At 46.7% G+C, this 14,171-nt stretch overlaps 1 protein-coding gene and 1 long non-coding RNA gene across 11 annotated transcripts in view; one reads left to right on the top strand and one right to left on the bottom strand.

Annotated features, from left to right (window-relative positions):
• The window catches only part of LOC123603040, a 244,679-nt gene extending 236,863 nt beyond the window's left edge, over positions 1-7,816 (bottom strand). For 5 of the 10 annotated variants that reach the window (XR_006714697.1, XR_006714705.1, XR_006714701.1 and 2 more), the window contains exon 1: positions 7,362-7,816. This is a non-coding gene — a long non-coding RNA (uncharacterized LOC123603040). The remainder of the gene's footprint in view (positions 1-7,361) is intronic. The other 5 variants (XR_006714702.1, XR_006714700.1, XR_006714704.1 and 2 more) reach the window with 3 other exon arrangements.
• A 4-nt stretch (positions 7,817-7,820) lies between these two features.
• Positions 7,821-14,171, top strand: part of LOC123603039 (protoheme IX farnesyltransferase, mitochondrial) — a 136,864-nt gene continuing 130,513 nt past the window's right edge. The window contains exons 1-2 of the mRNA XM_045487422.1: positions 7,821-7,974; positions 13,114-13,247. Coding sequence (XP_045343378.1) covers positions 7,932-7,974; positions 13,114-13,247 — 177 coding nt within the window. The 5' untranslated portion in view covers positions 7,821-7,931. The remainder of the gene's footprint in view (positions 7,975-13,113; positions 13,248-14,171) is intronic.

Below are 14,171 nucleotides of genomic sequence, written 5' to 3' on the forward strand. Positions count from 1 at the left end.
TCTTCAAATAGTTGCTCAACAAGTGGAATATTTTCTGAGCCTTTGCATTTCTGAGAATGCCCGCCTGTCCCACCGAAAGACGAATTGTTGGGTATGAAGTTCTTAGCTCATAACTTTCTCTACCTCAAAACCCCGTGGAGTCATTTGGCATCTAACTGCTGCAGAGGAAATGTCTGAGACCAACCTCTTGTAAATAAATTTTTACTGAATAGTTGCAAGACTTTCTTTGTTTTTCACTTACACCTTCCTGTTTCTCGAGGCATTGCTGTACGATTTCCCCAGTGCCTTCACTGAGATGGCGCGTGTGGTGGCTGATGGCCAAAGGGAGAGATTCTAGAATCACCTAACTTCGAATCTAGTTCCATGCTTCACCAGCCACTGTACCCTTGGGTGGTGTTAGAGGTCACACTGTGTCCGCCAAAATGAGATGCTCAAGTCCTATCCCCCCAGAAACCCACGAACGTGATTTTAGTTGGAAGTAGGGTCTTTGCGGATGTAATCGAATGAAAAGGAGGTTGTTAGGGTGGGCCCTAGTTCAGTGACTCACGTCCTTATAAGAAAAGGGAGGTTGGGACGGACACACACACACACACACACACACACACACACCCCAAATACCTCGTGAAGACACAGACACAGAAGGAAGATGGCCACTGAAGACAGAGGCAGAGGTTGGAGCTCTGCGGCCCTAAGCCAAGAAATGAAAGGCCTGGAGTTATCAGAAGCTGGAAGAGGCAAGGAAGGTCCCTCCCATAAAGGCTTCAGAAGGAACACGACCCTGCTGACATCTTGATTTCAAATTTCCAGGGGAGACAATCATTGTTTTAGGCCAATCAGCGTGTGGTCCTCTGTTACGGAAGCTCTAGGAAACAAAATGTGGATTTCTCAAAGACTATGCACTTCAATTACTTTATCTATAAAAGGTGGATAATAACTTGTGATAAGACTATAGGGAAGGCGAAATGTGATAAGATGGCAGAAGCTACTAAGTTCTGGCAGGCAGGAAGAATCTAATGAATAGGTTGTACCATCTCGGTGTCCCTTCTCCACCCTCCCATCACCTTCTTTGGGTAGCTCTCTCTCCTGGAAACGTTTTTTCTGCACTCTTGACGTGTTTTTTTTTTTTATACAAAGCTTATATGGTTTTGATAAAATAATGAAGTCATTTGCCTTAACTGTGGAATTCCTGGGCCACCCCCAAAGATTTTTGGTTCAGTAGGTCTTAGGTAGACCTCCAGAATGAGTATTACTTGGGGGTGTCCAGACATGAACTCTCATTAAATACGGAAAGTGCAATGTAATTTAAGTGGTAGACCTGGTATTAGGATTCCTGTTCTATAAATATGGAAACTGAGGTCAAAGGAAATTTAACCCAAGTCAGAAAATGTAAAATCAAGTAGTTGTGTTTTTTTTTTTTTGAGGCTGAACTTCAAGAACTTCACTAGTTTGATGAAACGTGAAACTCTAGACTGGTATGAAAAAATGCCAGATAATGAGGGCTCCATAATACATAAAATATGGGAGACGATCCAGTATTAGGATTAAGAACACATGGAATCAGAAAGGTTTAAATTCTACTTGTGGCGCTTACTTTCTAGCCGTGTGAACTTGAGAAAACTATTTAGCCTTTGATGGTTTCAAACTCTTCTCATCTGAAAACGGAAACAACCCCTATCGAGGTTCTTGCGGAAGTGACTTGAGACGCCACGACAAGGCATTTAATACAAAGTAAGTGCTAGATAAGTGACATTATTTTTGTACACACGCATTGTTTTTGATTTCAAAAAAGGGACCAACATGTTCACTTTCTGTTTTTGACTGGCCTTGAATAAATGCAGGGAGAAAGGAAGTCCAGAGGTGAGAATTAGGACCTAATTTTAGAAAAGATATGATGTCCATGCTTTCCTAGGAGCTTATAAATGAGTATTGTTGTGAGAATAACTTCTCTGGGATTCTTCTGATTAACCTGCCTTATTAATTTGTCTCCTTGTACCTACGAATTCTTTTATTTTTATAATATTGACGGCTCACTTGCCAAAATACCTCAGAACCACTTTTAAGAGTTCCCAGTAGCTAATAGAAAATGCGTGCTTGAGGATGCTCTTTCTGGGTTATGATTTTCTCAAGGCAGAGCGCCCAACAAGCCTTGCCTCCTGCCGTGCATGAACATTTCATCCTATTTTTCCACTCGGCCCCAGGATGCCGTGGAGGGGACCAGGAAAGGAATGCTTTCCTGGTGTGGGGAAGCAGGACAGTTTGATGTCATCAAAGGGGTTGGGCACACAGAAAATAGCAAGCAAGAGGACAGGAAGCTAATGTGCACAAAACTGCTTCTTTTATTTTTGTGTTACCTAAATCACTGTGGATTTCTGTATCGTATTAGAAACAGCCACCATGTTCAAATTTATTTTTGTGGAACGTGACCTGCTTTTCGGGTGTCTGACAATGATTCCAGGTGTTTCTCTACATCCTCTGTCCTCAACAAGCTTTGAGGCCAGGTTGCTGGGCTCCCCTGTCCTACTTGTGGAACTGATCAATCATCCAGGATGCAAGGAACAGGAAACTACACGCTAGCTTAAGCATAAAAACACGCCTGGAGAAATAAGTCTGCAGATAGACCTAACAGCCTTGCTGCAGTGACTCAACAATTTCATCCAGAAACTGGGCTCTATTCTCTCTCTTACACCCTGCCGACCTCTGCTGGTCTCTTCTTAGTCGCAATATGGCTGCCTTGGCTCCAGGAATCACACTCTTCAGCCCTGCTTCCTGAGTATAAAATGGAAAGATCAAGAAAGCACCTTCTTCTGCATGCCCGCCTTTTTTTTTTTTTTTTTTTTTTTTTTTTAGTAGTAAACAGAATTATTTCCAGAAACCTTGCGGGCAGGTTTCTCCTATTTCTTTAGCCAGGCTGTGTAACGTGGCCATCTCTGGAGGGAAGAAACTCTGGGAAATGCGAATGAGGTAAATCTGGTTGACCTAAGGCGATCATGATTCACCTCCTGGGGCTGGGCACACTGCTTCCCTTAACAAAATGAGGCCACTATTAAAGAAGGCAGAAGGCCATGGCAGTGAGTAGAATTTCCTATAGTACATCTTCCTGTTTTTTTTTTTTGTTTGTTTTGTTTTTTTTTTCCTTTTTCTGCACTGTGGAGCGGCACTTTTCCACTCCTGGTATACCAAGATACCACGTGTGGAACCAAGCCCCGGGGAGCTGAGGGGGAAAAGAGCAGCCGGCAGGTTACAGCTGAGGTGTCCTATCTGATTGGCATGATCTTGGCCTCGATCAGATCCTGATGTGGTCAGTTACCCTGGAGGAAGTATCAGCAGATGTGGGGGACCGATGTGAGCTGTTCGAAGCTCACAGGAGGCTGTTCTTTAAGCTCTAATCCGTACAGGGAGGGGAGGACCTCTGTTCCGACAAGAACTCTGGGGGGTTTATCTGCCCTGGCTCCAAATCTAGCTTGTGTCCCGTGCCTCAGCCCTGCTGGAGCTGGGAGCCGGCACGCCCCACACCTGCGGGCTCACGGCGTGGCTTTGCCAATAAGGGGCAGCAGTGCTGCGCGGCTGGGACCGGGAGAAGGGGCCCCCTCTTCCCACCTGCTGCTGGGCTGCCGGCAGCTCGGGTGCCTCTCCCTCCCATGCCTCTCCTCGCCAGCAGTAGACGGGCCTGGTGTGTGGCTTCTCTGACACTTCAAGAACCAGCCCGGTCAGGTCCCCCTTGGAGACCCGAGCAGCCCTGTTCCCCTAAGTCTCTAAACTGTAACAGTCCTGACCTCTCCCTTTTCTTCTCCCAGCCAGACAGGTGATACCTGCTTCTGGCAGGTGCTACCTCTCCGACGCCTCACAGATCCCTCTTTACCCTCCTGATTGCTCAGTCACCAATTCTGTACGTGTGCATCTGTATGTTAAATTTCCTGTTCAAAGGATGGGTGTGAGTCCTCTCTCCTGACCGGCCCTGACTCAGTAGCACTGTCCTGAAGAGACAGACAGCCAGGGGCAGAATCCTGAGATAACCACACCTCCTCACACCTGAGTTGTCTCCTGTCGTATCAGATTACCTTTCCTAAGCCTCCAAAAGAGGATAAAGACAGATAAAAGCTACAGTTCATTATTATTTTTAAGCAATTTTTACATGTTCATTTATTTAAAATTAAAAAAACATTTTCTTTTGAGAGTGAGCAAGCCATGAGTGGGGGAGGGGCAGAGAGAGACAGGGAGACAGAGAATCTGAAGCAGGCTCCAGGCTCCAAGCTGTCAGCACAGAGCCTGACGTGGGGCTCGAACTCACGAACTGCAGAGATCACCACCTGAGCTGAAGGTGGACACTTAACTGACTAAGCCACCCAGGTGCCCCTAATGTTTATTTATTTTTGAGAGAGACAGAGAGGGAGACCCAGAATCCGAAGCAGGCTCCAGGCTCTGAGTGGTCAGCATGGAGCCCGATGCGGGGCTCGAACCCACAAACTGTGAGATCATGACCTAAACTAAAAGTCGGACACTTAACTGACTGAGCCACCCAGGCACCCCAAGCCACTGTTTATTATTGAGTAAGGCTCTGGACACACAGAGTTATGGGGAAACCCTAACTCCAGTGAGCAGCACCAGACCAGGTGGGAGCCCAGATGACTAGAACGAGTCTGAGTCCCTTTCAAAGCAGGAGAGCTGTCTCAGGCAAGGAATACACCTAGGCCTGTCTCGTCCTCCAAGATCATGGGATCAGAAGAACCATCAAAGGTGACGGGGAGTGGTAGGATATTCCAAGAGAAGAAAACCGAAGACCAGAAATCTCAAAAGACTGAACCCAAGGAGAAGATGTGAAGACAAAACCCAGTCTTTTAATCTCTTTGACCATCCTTCCAAAAGCTCGACTCTCAGCAGCATGCCGGGTAACATCCACACCTTCCAGCATTTCATTAGTGAGGATATTACAGGTGGAGTAAAGGCCAAGAATGACAATAGACAAGTAAAACCCTGGATTGCAAGTAACTTGTTCTGCGAGTGTTCTGCAAGACAAGCAAACACGTCTAATAAATTTTAACTTGATAAACGAGCGATGTCTTGCAATGTGAGCCATATCTGATGCTGAATGTCACATGATCACCACTGAGCCAAAGATTGTTGAAATTCGCTTTGATATACGAGTGCTTTGGATTGCAAGCATGTGTCTGGAACAAATCATGCTTGCACACCAAGGTTTTATTTCTAATGAGATGGAAAAATGTTGACCTGCATGTCTAGAGAGGAAGTTCTCTCACTTAGAGTAAATTAACCTCCCTAGACCTCACTTTCCAAATGTATGAATTGGAAAGGTCAAGCTACACAGATGTTCGAGGCCTACCTACTCCCTGCAAGTCCTATCGACCTACATTGAAAACACATTGCAAAGGGCAGGGGTTCGTATATGTCTTTCCCCAAAGAAACCTGTCCAGGAAAAAGAAGTCTAATGAAACAAGATAGTTCCAAATCAGGAAGTCTGATTCACCTAAGACTAAGTAAAAATTGTCAGTACAAATATGTTGCAATCTCCTAAACTGTGTGTGTGTGTGTGTGTGTGTGTGTGTGTGTAAGGCTAGCATTTTCCAAGTTTTCATGGTATTTCACAAAATGGGTTGCATTCAAAATGTTTGGAAACAACAGGGTTCAACAAAATTGTGGCAGACTTCTAGATGCTTACCCCAAATACACTTCCTACTTCTTCCTCAATTTTAATGTCACTTTAATATGATTTGTGACAGCAAGATGGCTAGGTCCACAGTGATGAACTGTGACTGGCATAATCAAGCTAGTCACAGCTTCCCTTGCAGCTATGGGCATTATATGCAGCCACGGAACCCTGTTCTTTCCAGAAGTACCTCCAAGGATGACTCTTCAGGAAGAATATGCTTTGAGACTATTGACGTGGGCTAACTTAATCACAACCACAAGACAGGGGAATGTTCTTCCTGACCGATCACGCCAGGAAGTATTCATCGTTTAGTCATTTCTCACATTTCACTCTGGTTTCTCCCAATAAGTAAGAACCTATGCATTAATTCATGTACTTAATCATACCTTGCCCCCGTTTTTAGAAAGGATTTACAACGAAGGAAAAATCTGTTGCCCAAAAAGGTACATGTCTATTAAACGCTTCGATTATCATAAGCCAAGAGCACTTGGGAATTCCAATTTTCTGAGTGTATGAAATATAACATTCATGTTAACCAATCTTTTAGACATAGCTGTGTCATCGAGTGAAAAAAAAAAAAAAAAAGAGGCTGAAACGCAGTGATTCTCAGTTTTGTGTACGAAAATCACCTGTGGTGCTTAAAAAGAAAATTACTGGTCTCGTCCTTCCATTCCACACCCTTTCTGATTTAATTGGTCTGGAAGTGGTTCAGGCATCCGTAATTTTTAAAGCCCTTTGGGTGACTGTGACGGACAGCCAAGGTTGAAATAGAGTGCTTTATAAATCTCAGAAGCTGTGACATTTCAAGATGCTTGGTGAATAAGGTTGTATGGTATGGTGGAAATAACACTGTAGCAGGTGTCAGGGGTTCCAGTCTTGGTTCTGGAACTCAGTAGCTCGGTGACTGTGGGAAGATGACTTAAAACCCTGAGCCTTAAAATGCTATGGATATAAACGTCAAATGTTTATAAAAGCGTGTGATAAAGTATAACGAGCGTGAAAACTTTTAAGATAGTATTAGATACTGTTTTTCTCTTTGTGGAGTGTTCTTTCCCTTGCATGCAGGAAAAAATCTGTTCCTCTAACTAAGTAGAGTTCAAATCTCTGAGGCCTTCCCTGACCCAATTAGAATTGCTATCTCATCTGTATTTCTGTAATATCTTCTAAATTACCTGATCACACTGAACCCGTTAACTGACACCCTCTCCCACCCCCACTGGTACAGGGCAAGCTTCTACAGCTCAGAAGAATCGTATTTTCAGTATCCTGTGTCTAGCAATATTAGCTACCATGGAAGACAGCCAGAAACTGCCCTTATGGAACCCAGCTCCTTATTTCTCTCCTCTTTTTCAAAAGCAGAATCTTTTTTCTTCAGTCCTTTTACTTGGGGAACTCCAACATTAAGGAAAAAAAAAATAAGAGAACAACAGAGGAAGGGGGGGCTTCTAAGATCTGCTCTGGTAATCACAACACCAATGGTCATTATTAGAACCTATCCGTAGTGGGCGTCTGTCTCCCCCTTAGAAAGACATAATATTTAATTCTTGGGACCCTCTTACGAAATATATGTTATTACCCCTAAGTGAGGTTCAGAGGGCTTCTGTAATTTGCTCCAGCGGGTCAGAAGGGCAGGAGGTGAAGTGAGGACTCGAATGCAGCCCTCCCACCGGAGCCCGAGGTCAAGTCCCACACGCACCTTCTACATCCTGAGATGCTCTGGTGATTGCATTCCCTGGTGTGGCTCAGGTCCGACAAGCAACCTTGAGTTCACCGGTCTTCCCACTTGATAGCTAACACGGTAAGGCTGCAACTGGTCAGATTGGAAGGCGGAGGCATCGTTCCAGGAACCAGTTCCTCTTGACGATACAGTCAGCAAGAAGCATCCCAAACGTGACTTTGAAGCGCGCGGTGTCCAGCCCGGCCCATCGCACGAGGCCCTGGGATCCGGCCAGAAAACGCCTGGAAACCTCTGGAAACAAAGGTGCGGGGCCGCCGTCCTCTCCTCCCCGGAAGCCTTGGCCGTTCCGTGTTCCTCGCGTTTCTCGAAAGGACCTCAGGCCTCCGACCTCCCAACTCTACACGCTCCCGCCCAACCCGCGAAAACACCTGCAGCCACGGCCCTGTCTCGCCGCGTCCCGCCCTCCGGAAGTGACGCACAGGAAGCGGCTCTCCTCCCACGGGGGCGGGGAAGGAAGATGGCGGCGCCCAGCAGCCGGTGAGGAGAGAGGACACGGGGGATCCCGGGGAGCGGCCGGACTCGTGCGGTATGGCCGCATCCCCGCACACTCTCTCCTCACGCCTCCTGACAGGTACGGCGCCCGTCCTTGGCCGCGACTGTGGGAAAATTCTCATCTTTTTGCCACGTGCAGCGCCGCGGTTCCGGCCGGCTGCAACCTTGGGAGCCCTTGGCGAGGTCGGCTGGGTACCGGTGGGGGGAAGTGAGCTTTGGTGCAGCCTGCAGTGAAGAGGCCGGGGACCGAGGGTCCAGCGTCGTGCTGTGGCCCCGGGGGTCCACGTCGCCTCCGGCCCCCTCCCCCGGGGGGCTAGTGTCTGGGGCTGCTTTCGGTTTTCCGAGCGGAGGCTGCGCGGGAGGACGGAGGAGAACCTTGGGGCCGCACGAGCCTCCTGGCTGCTCAGAGCCTCCTTTCCTAGTTGCAAGTATAAGTGACTTGTCAGCTCCCCTGGTGAGGACGGGCGAGCGCCTTACCGTCGCTCGGAAGCCTTGTTCCCATAGAAAGGGTTGTGATGAAGTGACACAGATGGTGACAACCACAGAGGGCGGAACACCGCCCCGCTCAAACTTTTGGCTTTCCACCATCGGCGGTGGCCCCTGATGGCCATCCTCCCGCTTGAAAGACCTGTAACAACTCTATGTTGAAGGCGGTCTGCGCCCCCGTGGCCCTTTGCCCCGTCTCGGCTCAAGTGCCACCTTTTCAGAGATGCCTACCCCGACCACCCTGTTTAAGGTAGAGCCCACCCCCCACCCCCGCCCCCGCCCCTGCCCCTCTCTTCTCACATCCCTCCTGTTTCTCTCCCCACGGTTAGCACAATCTGTAATTGTTGATTTACATACAGGCTTATTGTGTGTTTTTCCCAACTAGACTGTTAACCCTGTGAAAGTTAGGGACAGTTTCTCTTCAGGCTCATCTGTGGGGCCCCAGGGCCCAAAACGGTCCCCCGTGTGTATTGTTGGCTCTCAGTATTTGTCAATGTGTGGTGTTTGTTCATTCGTTATGGAGATACTAAAGAACTGTTTTGTTTTGTTTTTTAATTTTTTTTTTAACGTTTATTTATTTTTGAGACAGAGAGAGACAGAGCATGAACAGGGGAGGGGCAGAGAGAGAGGGAGACACAGAATCTGAAACAGGCTCCAGGCTCTGAGCTGTCAGCACAGAGCCCGACGCGGGGCTCGAACTCACGGACCGTGAGATCATGACCTGAGCCGAAGTCGGACGCTTAACCGACCAAGCCACCCAGGCGCCCCACTAAAGAACTGTTAAAGAGGAGGCTGGGAACTGTTTTGTACCCCCCCCCCCCCCCAGTAGTTTTCATGAGAACCAACGGCTGAGGAATGTGTTGTTCGAGGTCCATATTGGAGGTAGGTAGGAGAGGCCGGGGACTCCCTTCTGGTCAAATCCCAGAACCGTTTTTTAGGCGTCACCTGTCACAAACTCCCTGCAGCACCCAGGAGTGTTGAGCACAGCGGCTCTATGAAATTCCTTTCTTTCTCTCGATAAAATAACCAACACTGACTTGAAATATCACACGTTAAAATAACCAGGTTATTTTATGGGTCTCTCTTGGCTGTGTAATCTCGGGGCACATCATTTGTGTTCTCTGGAACTGAGTTTACACATCTATAAAATGAGGGAGGCAGTTGGACCAGATGATCTCAAAGGTCCCTTCTGGTTCAGAAAGAAGGAAGGAGGCGGGGGAAGCGAGAGGAAGTATAGACGAAACCAGATGGGCCGTGGTTGTAGTAATTGTTAAAGCTGGGGAGTGTGTAGTGGGAGCTCACTGTGTTCTTACGTAATTGCGTGTGATGGAAATTTTTCGTAATGAAAAGTTTTCTTACAAGGTCCGTGATTCTTTTTTTCTGTCCTCCCTGACCGCGAGTGTTCTTTGATCCCGACCCCAGGCGCTCGTTCTCAGAGAGCTCCTCCTTTCCGGGTGTTTGAATTGTCACCTCTGCACGGAGGTTTTCCAGTGTGCATTCCTCCGACTGGCTGCTTTTCTGCCTGTCAGTTCTGTACTTTCCGCTTCTTAGAGAACAATCTCCCTTAACCGCTCAGAGCTCCCCAGTTCCCGTAAGTGGGCCGCGTGTGGTTCCCATGCTTTGTTGCTGGCTCAGTCTTTTCAAAGCTGGTATGAGAGGAATCAATAGACAGTTTAGCTTCCTGAGCCCATGAACACAGTTGCCAGAAAATCTGCCAGGAAGAAGTCTACAACCTGCTAATGTTCCAGTTGGAAGGTCATTACGAGAGCCTGATACATGGAAGCAACGTGGTTGGAAAGGGTGGCAGAAAGGTAGAGTGGGATTATATTAGGCATCTAATGGTTATGTCTGCTTTTGCTTCTGAAAATTCAAAGTGTTTTGTAGCCATTACAAGAAATTCAGGACCTTTCAGTTACGCGTGTGTGTGCACGACATTTTAAAAGCTCTACCATCATGGGGGCGCCTGGGTGACTCAGTCGGTTGGGCGTCTGACTCTTGATTTTAGCTAAGGTCATGATCTCACGGTTGTGGGATCGAGCCTGGTGTCAGGTTCTGTGCTGAACGCGGAGCCTGCTTAAGGTTCTCTCTCTCCACCACCCCACCCCCAGCCTCGTGCACGCACAGACCTGCTCTCTCTCCCTCTCCCTCTCCCTCTCCCTCTCCCTCTCCCTCTCTCCCTCCCCCTCTCCCTCTCTCCCTTCCCACAAAAATAAAAGCTCTACCGTCGTGACTCAGTATTGGTGTGAATAGCGGATATGGGCACGTCTTTGCAGATTTTTAATGTTAAGTATCGTAACCTCTGTGGACTTTCAAACCTATATTTGCTTAAGTAGGACTGAAATGTCTTTCAGTCTCTAGGCACTGATGCATAGAAATACAACACGTTTTGACCGAATGAAGTGTTTTCATCGTTTAAATGTGAGGTTTCCTAGCTGTTTGTTTTTTTTTCTTACTACTATTCTGGAAAATCTAGGTTTGACACACTTAACCTTGAGAGATATTTTCCAGGATGGTTCTTTCCTTCCCAGCAACTTGTACTTCTCATTGGACCAAATGACCTCAGAACTGGTTTTAAAATCCTATCTTTCCGGGGCGCCTGGGTGGCTCAGTCGGTTAAGTGTCTGACTTCAGCTCAGGTCATGATCTCATGGTTCGTGAGTTCGAGCCCCGTGTCGGGCTCTGTGCTGACAGCTCAGAGCCTGGAGCCTCCTTCTGATTCTGTGTCTCCCTCGCTCTCTGCCCCTCCCCCGCTCTCTGCCCCTCCCCCGCTCCTGCTCTGTTTCTGTCTCTCTCTCAAAAATAAACATTAAAAAAAAAATTTTAAGTCCTATCTTCCCAAAGAACAGTATAAAGGCAATAAAAGGAAAATTATACACCATCCAATTAAAAAACAAAAAACGAGCCCTTGACTATCAGAGGACTCATTTGAAAGGAAATTTCAGAGGACTGATTTCAGTGTCGCTCTCCCCGTCCTGTGCGCATATGCAGGCAACGCACACCCACACGTATGGGAAATAAGTATTTCATAATTCACTGAGGCCGGAGAGTCTGATTTCAGTGAAGAAATGACATCTCCAGTCTAAGATAATTGCCATGTGTTCTGAGGGGCAGTGATGCTGCTACCCACAGTCCCCGTAGGTCACGTAGGAAATCCACTCATCAGACGTTATCTCGTCATTGTATCGAGAGCACTCTGCTGAGCTCTTGGAGCAGAGGTGAGTAAAGGGGAACCCCTGCCATCAAGGAACCCCCAAATAAGATGGCGGAGACACATGGGAAGTTTCCGGTAAGAAGCGCCACTGAAAAGAGTTTAATGTGCCAGAGTAGTCGAAAAGAGGCTCTGAGAATTTGACAGGCAGAGAGCAGAGGCAAGACACCAAAAGCAGGGAAACATCGACAAAGATGGACAAATCGTGAAATGTGTGGTGTGCCTAGAGGAGAGTAAGGAGTTACACGCACACGTCTAGGCCAGTAAGGTCTGTCCTGGGCTTCCAGAAGAAACCCTATCTGTTACAACCCATCCATGTCGAGATACTGAGACAGCAGTGGGAAGTAGGCATGAGGACCCTAGAAATGAGTTGAAGATTAGAAGTTACCCTGGAACTGCATTTGCTCAGGGACAATACGCAGTGGGGCATGGTTGTCTTGAATTGGCCACCCACAGCAAGACGCGATGGCACAAAAAGCTGAGAAGCAATGAGTGAAGGTGGGGGAGAACCAGAAATATTTAGTGTCGTGGAAGTGATAAAACCCTCCCCTTCCATGGTCTTACACAGAAGCATTGGATTTGTTATTTGGGAGGAGGTATGGTTTGATTAAAAGCCAAATTCAGACACAGCTGTTTTGCTTCTTTTTTTTTTTTTTTTTAATTAAAAAAAATTTTTTTAATGTTTATTTATTTTTGAGAGGGAGAAAAACAGTGTGTGAGGGGGGAGGGACAGAGAGAGAGGGAGACACAGAATCGGAAGCAGGCTCCAGGCTCTGAGCTGTCAGCACAGAGCCCGATGCGGGGCTCGAACCCACAAACTGTGAGATCATGACCTGAACCGAAGTCAGACACTCAACCAACTGAGCCACCCAGGCGCCCCTGGTTTGCTTCTTTCTGACATGATTGATAGAGCCCCATTTCACTGAGGACTGTTTCTCCTTCCTTTTGGTTATTCGTCTTCCCCAACGTGGCCAAAATATGAATCTGAAATGTATTTACCAGTTTATTGTTACTGAGAAAAACTGTCTCTCATTTTCTGCCATTTTAAAACATGTTCTTTGAAGTTTATTTTGAGAGGAAGGGGGAGAGAGAGAATCGCAAGCAGGCTCTGCACTGTCAGCACATAGCCCAACGCAGGGCTCGATCCCATGAACTGTGAGATCCCGACCTGAGCCGAGATCAAGAGTCGGACATTTAACCAACTGAGCGACGCAGGTGCCTCTGTACTGTTTTAATAGTGACTGTTTATTTATATTTTCTCAAAAAGATCAACAGTGCGGGCATTACAGCATTTAATATACTAAAAGCGTAATGATCCCCAAATGGAAAATTTCCCGTCCCTGCTGAAGAATTACGCTGCCTTGGTGAACCACTGCAGTGATTGGCAAACCCGATCAGAGGTCTGACCCATCACGCAAGCGTTGCTTACCGCGGTGGCCGGCTTGGCTTCCTGGTAGGTGCCGTCAGCATCTGGTGAGGAGCACTAATCATGGGAGCGTTGTTTTCCCCTTTTCTGTGTTACAGGTTGGGTGGGAGGATGTGTCTGGTATCTGGAAGGAAGAGCTATGCAGGAATCCCCTCGCGAGTTCATGCGTCTTTTCAGGAGCGTCCGTAAGCAGTGGATGACATTTCAACACTTCACCTTCCTCAGGCGCATGGTATGTTCAGAAGCACACCCCCACTCTGCTGCTATTTGCCTTTTCTTTCTTTGTAGGAGGGAATTTGAGACATTCCTGTTATCAGAAGAGCCTTCAGAAGTGTTGCTTGAAAAAGATTTTTATTTAGCGTCCTCTCGAGTTTATCCAAAACTTGAATTCCTCGTTTTGATTATTAATTGAAACCAGAATAACCCTGGTGTCCGAGGCTAAAAGTATGATCGTGAACTTATTGATAAAGTTTGGAGAAAGATTGGAAACTTCTGGCATATTTCACCTAGGGTAAAATTAGGAAAAGCTGAACCGTTATCATACATCTCTTTAAATTCTTTTAAGGTTCTGTGAATGTATCAGAAACGTAGAAATAATTTCTTTACCAGCGTGACCTGTGTTCCCGCATCAGCCTTGCATCCAAAAGTCTTGGAAACGCAGCCACTTCTGAGTAGACTCAAGCAAACTGAGATCTTTCATTTGCTAGGGACTTTATAGTGAGCTTTGCTCATACATCTCTGGCCTCTGGGTTGGTTCCATGATCTCGTGGGCCACAGGGTAACTTACTCCTAATTACCAGTGAGGATATCTGCCATTTTCTCAAATAGAAAAGTACAGAATGGAGAAATGAGAGCTGAAAACTCATAATTATGACACAGGTATGAACAGTTAGCAAATTCATCCTCTAAAGTCTGATTTGATACTTCTCTCATCTTTTTTAACTTAGAACAGCCACCTTAAAACTTAAAAGTAATAAAATCTTAACGAAACATTATTTTGATAAGAGATTTACATTTCCAGAGATGTTTAGATTTCTTAAGTTGGGGATCAAGGATAATGGATATTTAGAAGCATGTATATAATGCCTTTTTTTATATAAACACAACTCTGGTTCATTCACGAGTTTTCATTCCTTTCTAGGAGTAGTGTATGTCA

The sequence above is a fragment of the Leopardus geoffroyi genome, chromosome E1 (genome assembly GCF_018350155.1).
Source record: "Leopardus geoffroyi isolate Oge1 chromosome E1, O.geoffroyi_Oge1_pat1.0, whole genome shotgun sequence".
NCBI lineage: Eukaryota > Metazoa > Chordata > Mammalia > Carnivora > Felidae > Leopardus > Leopardus geoffroyi.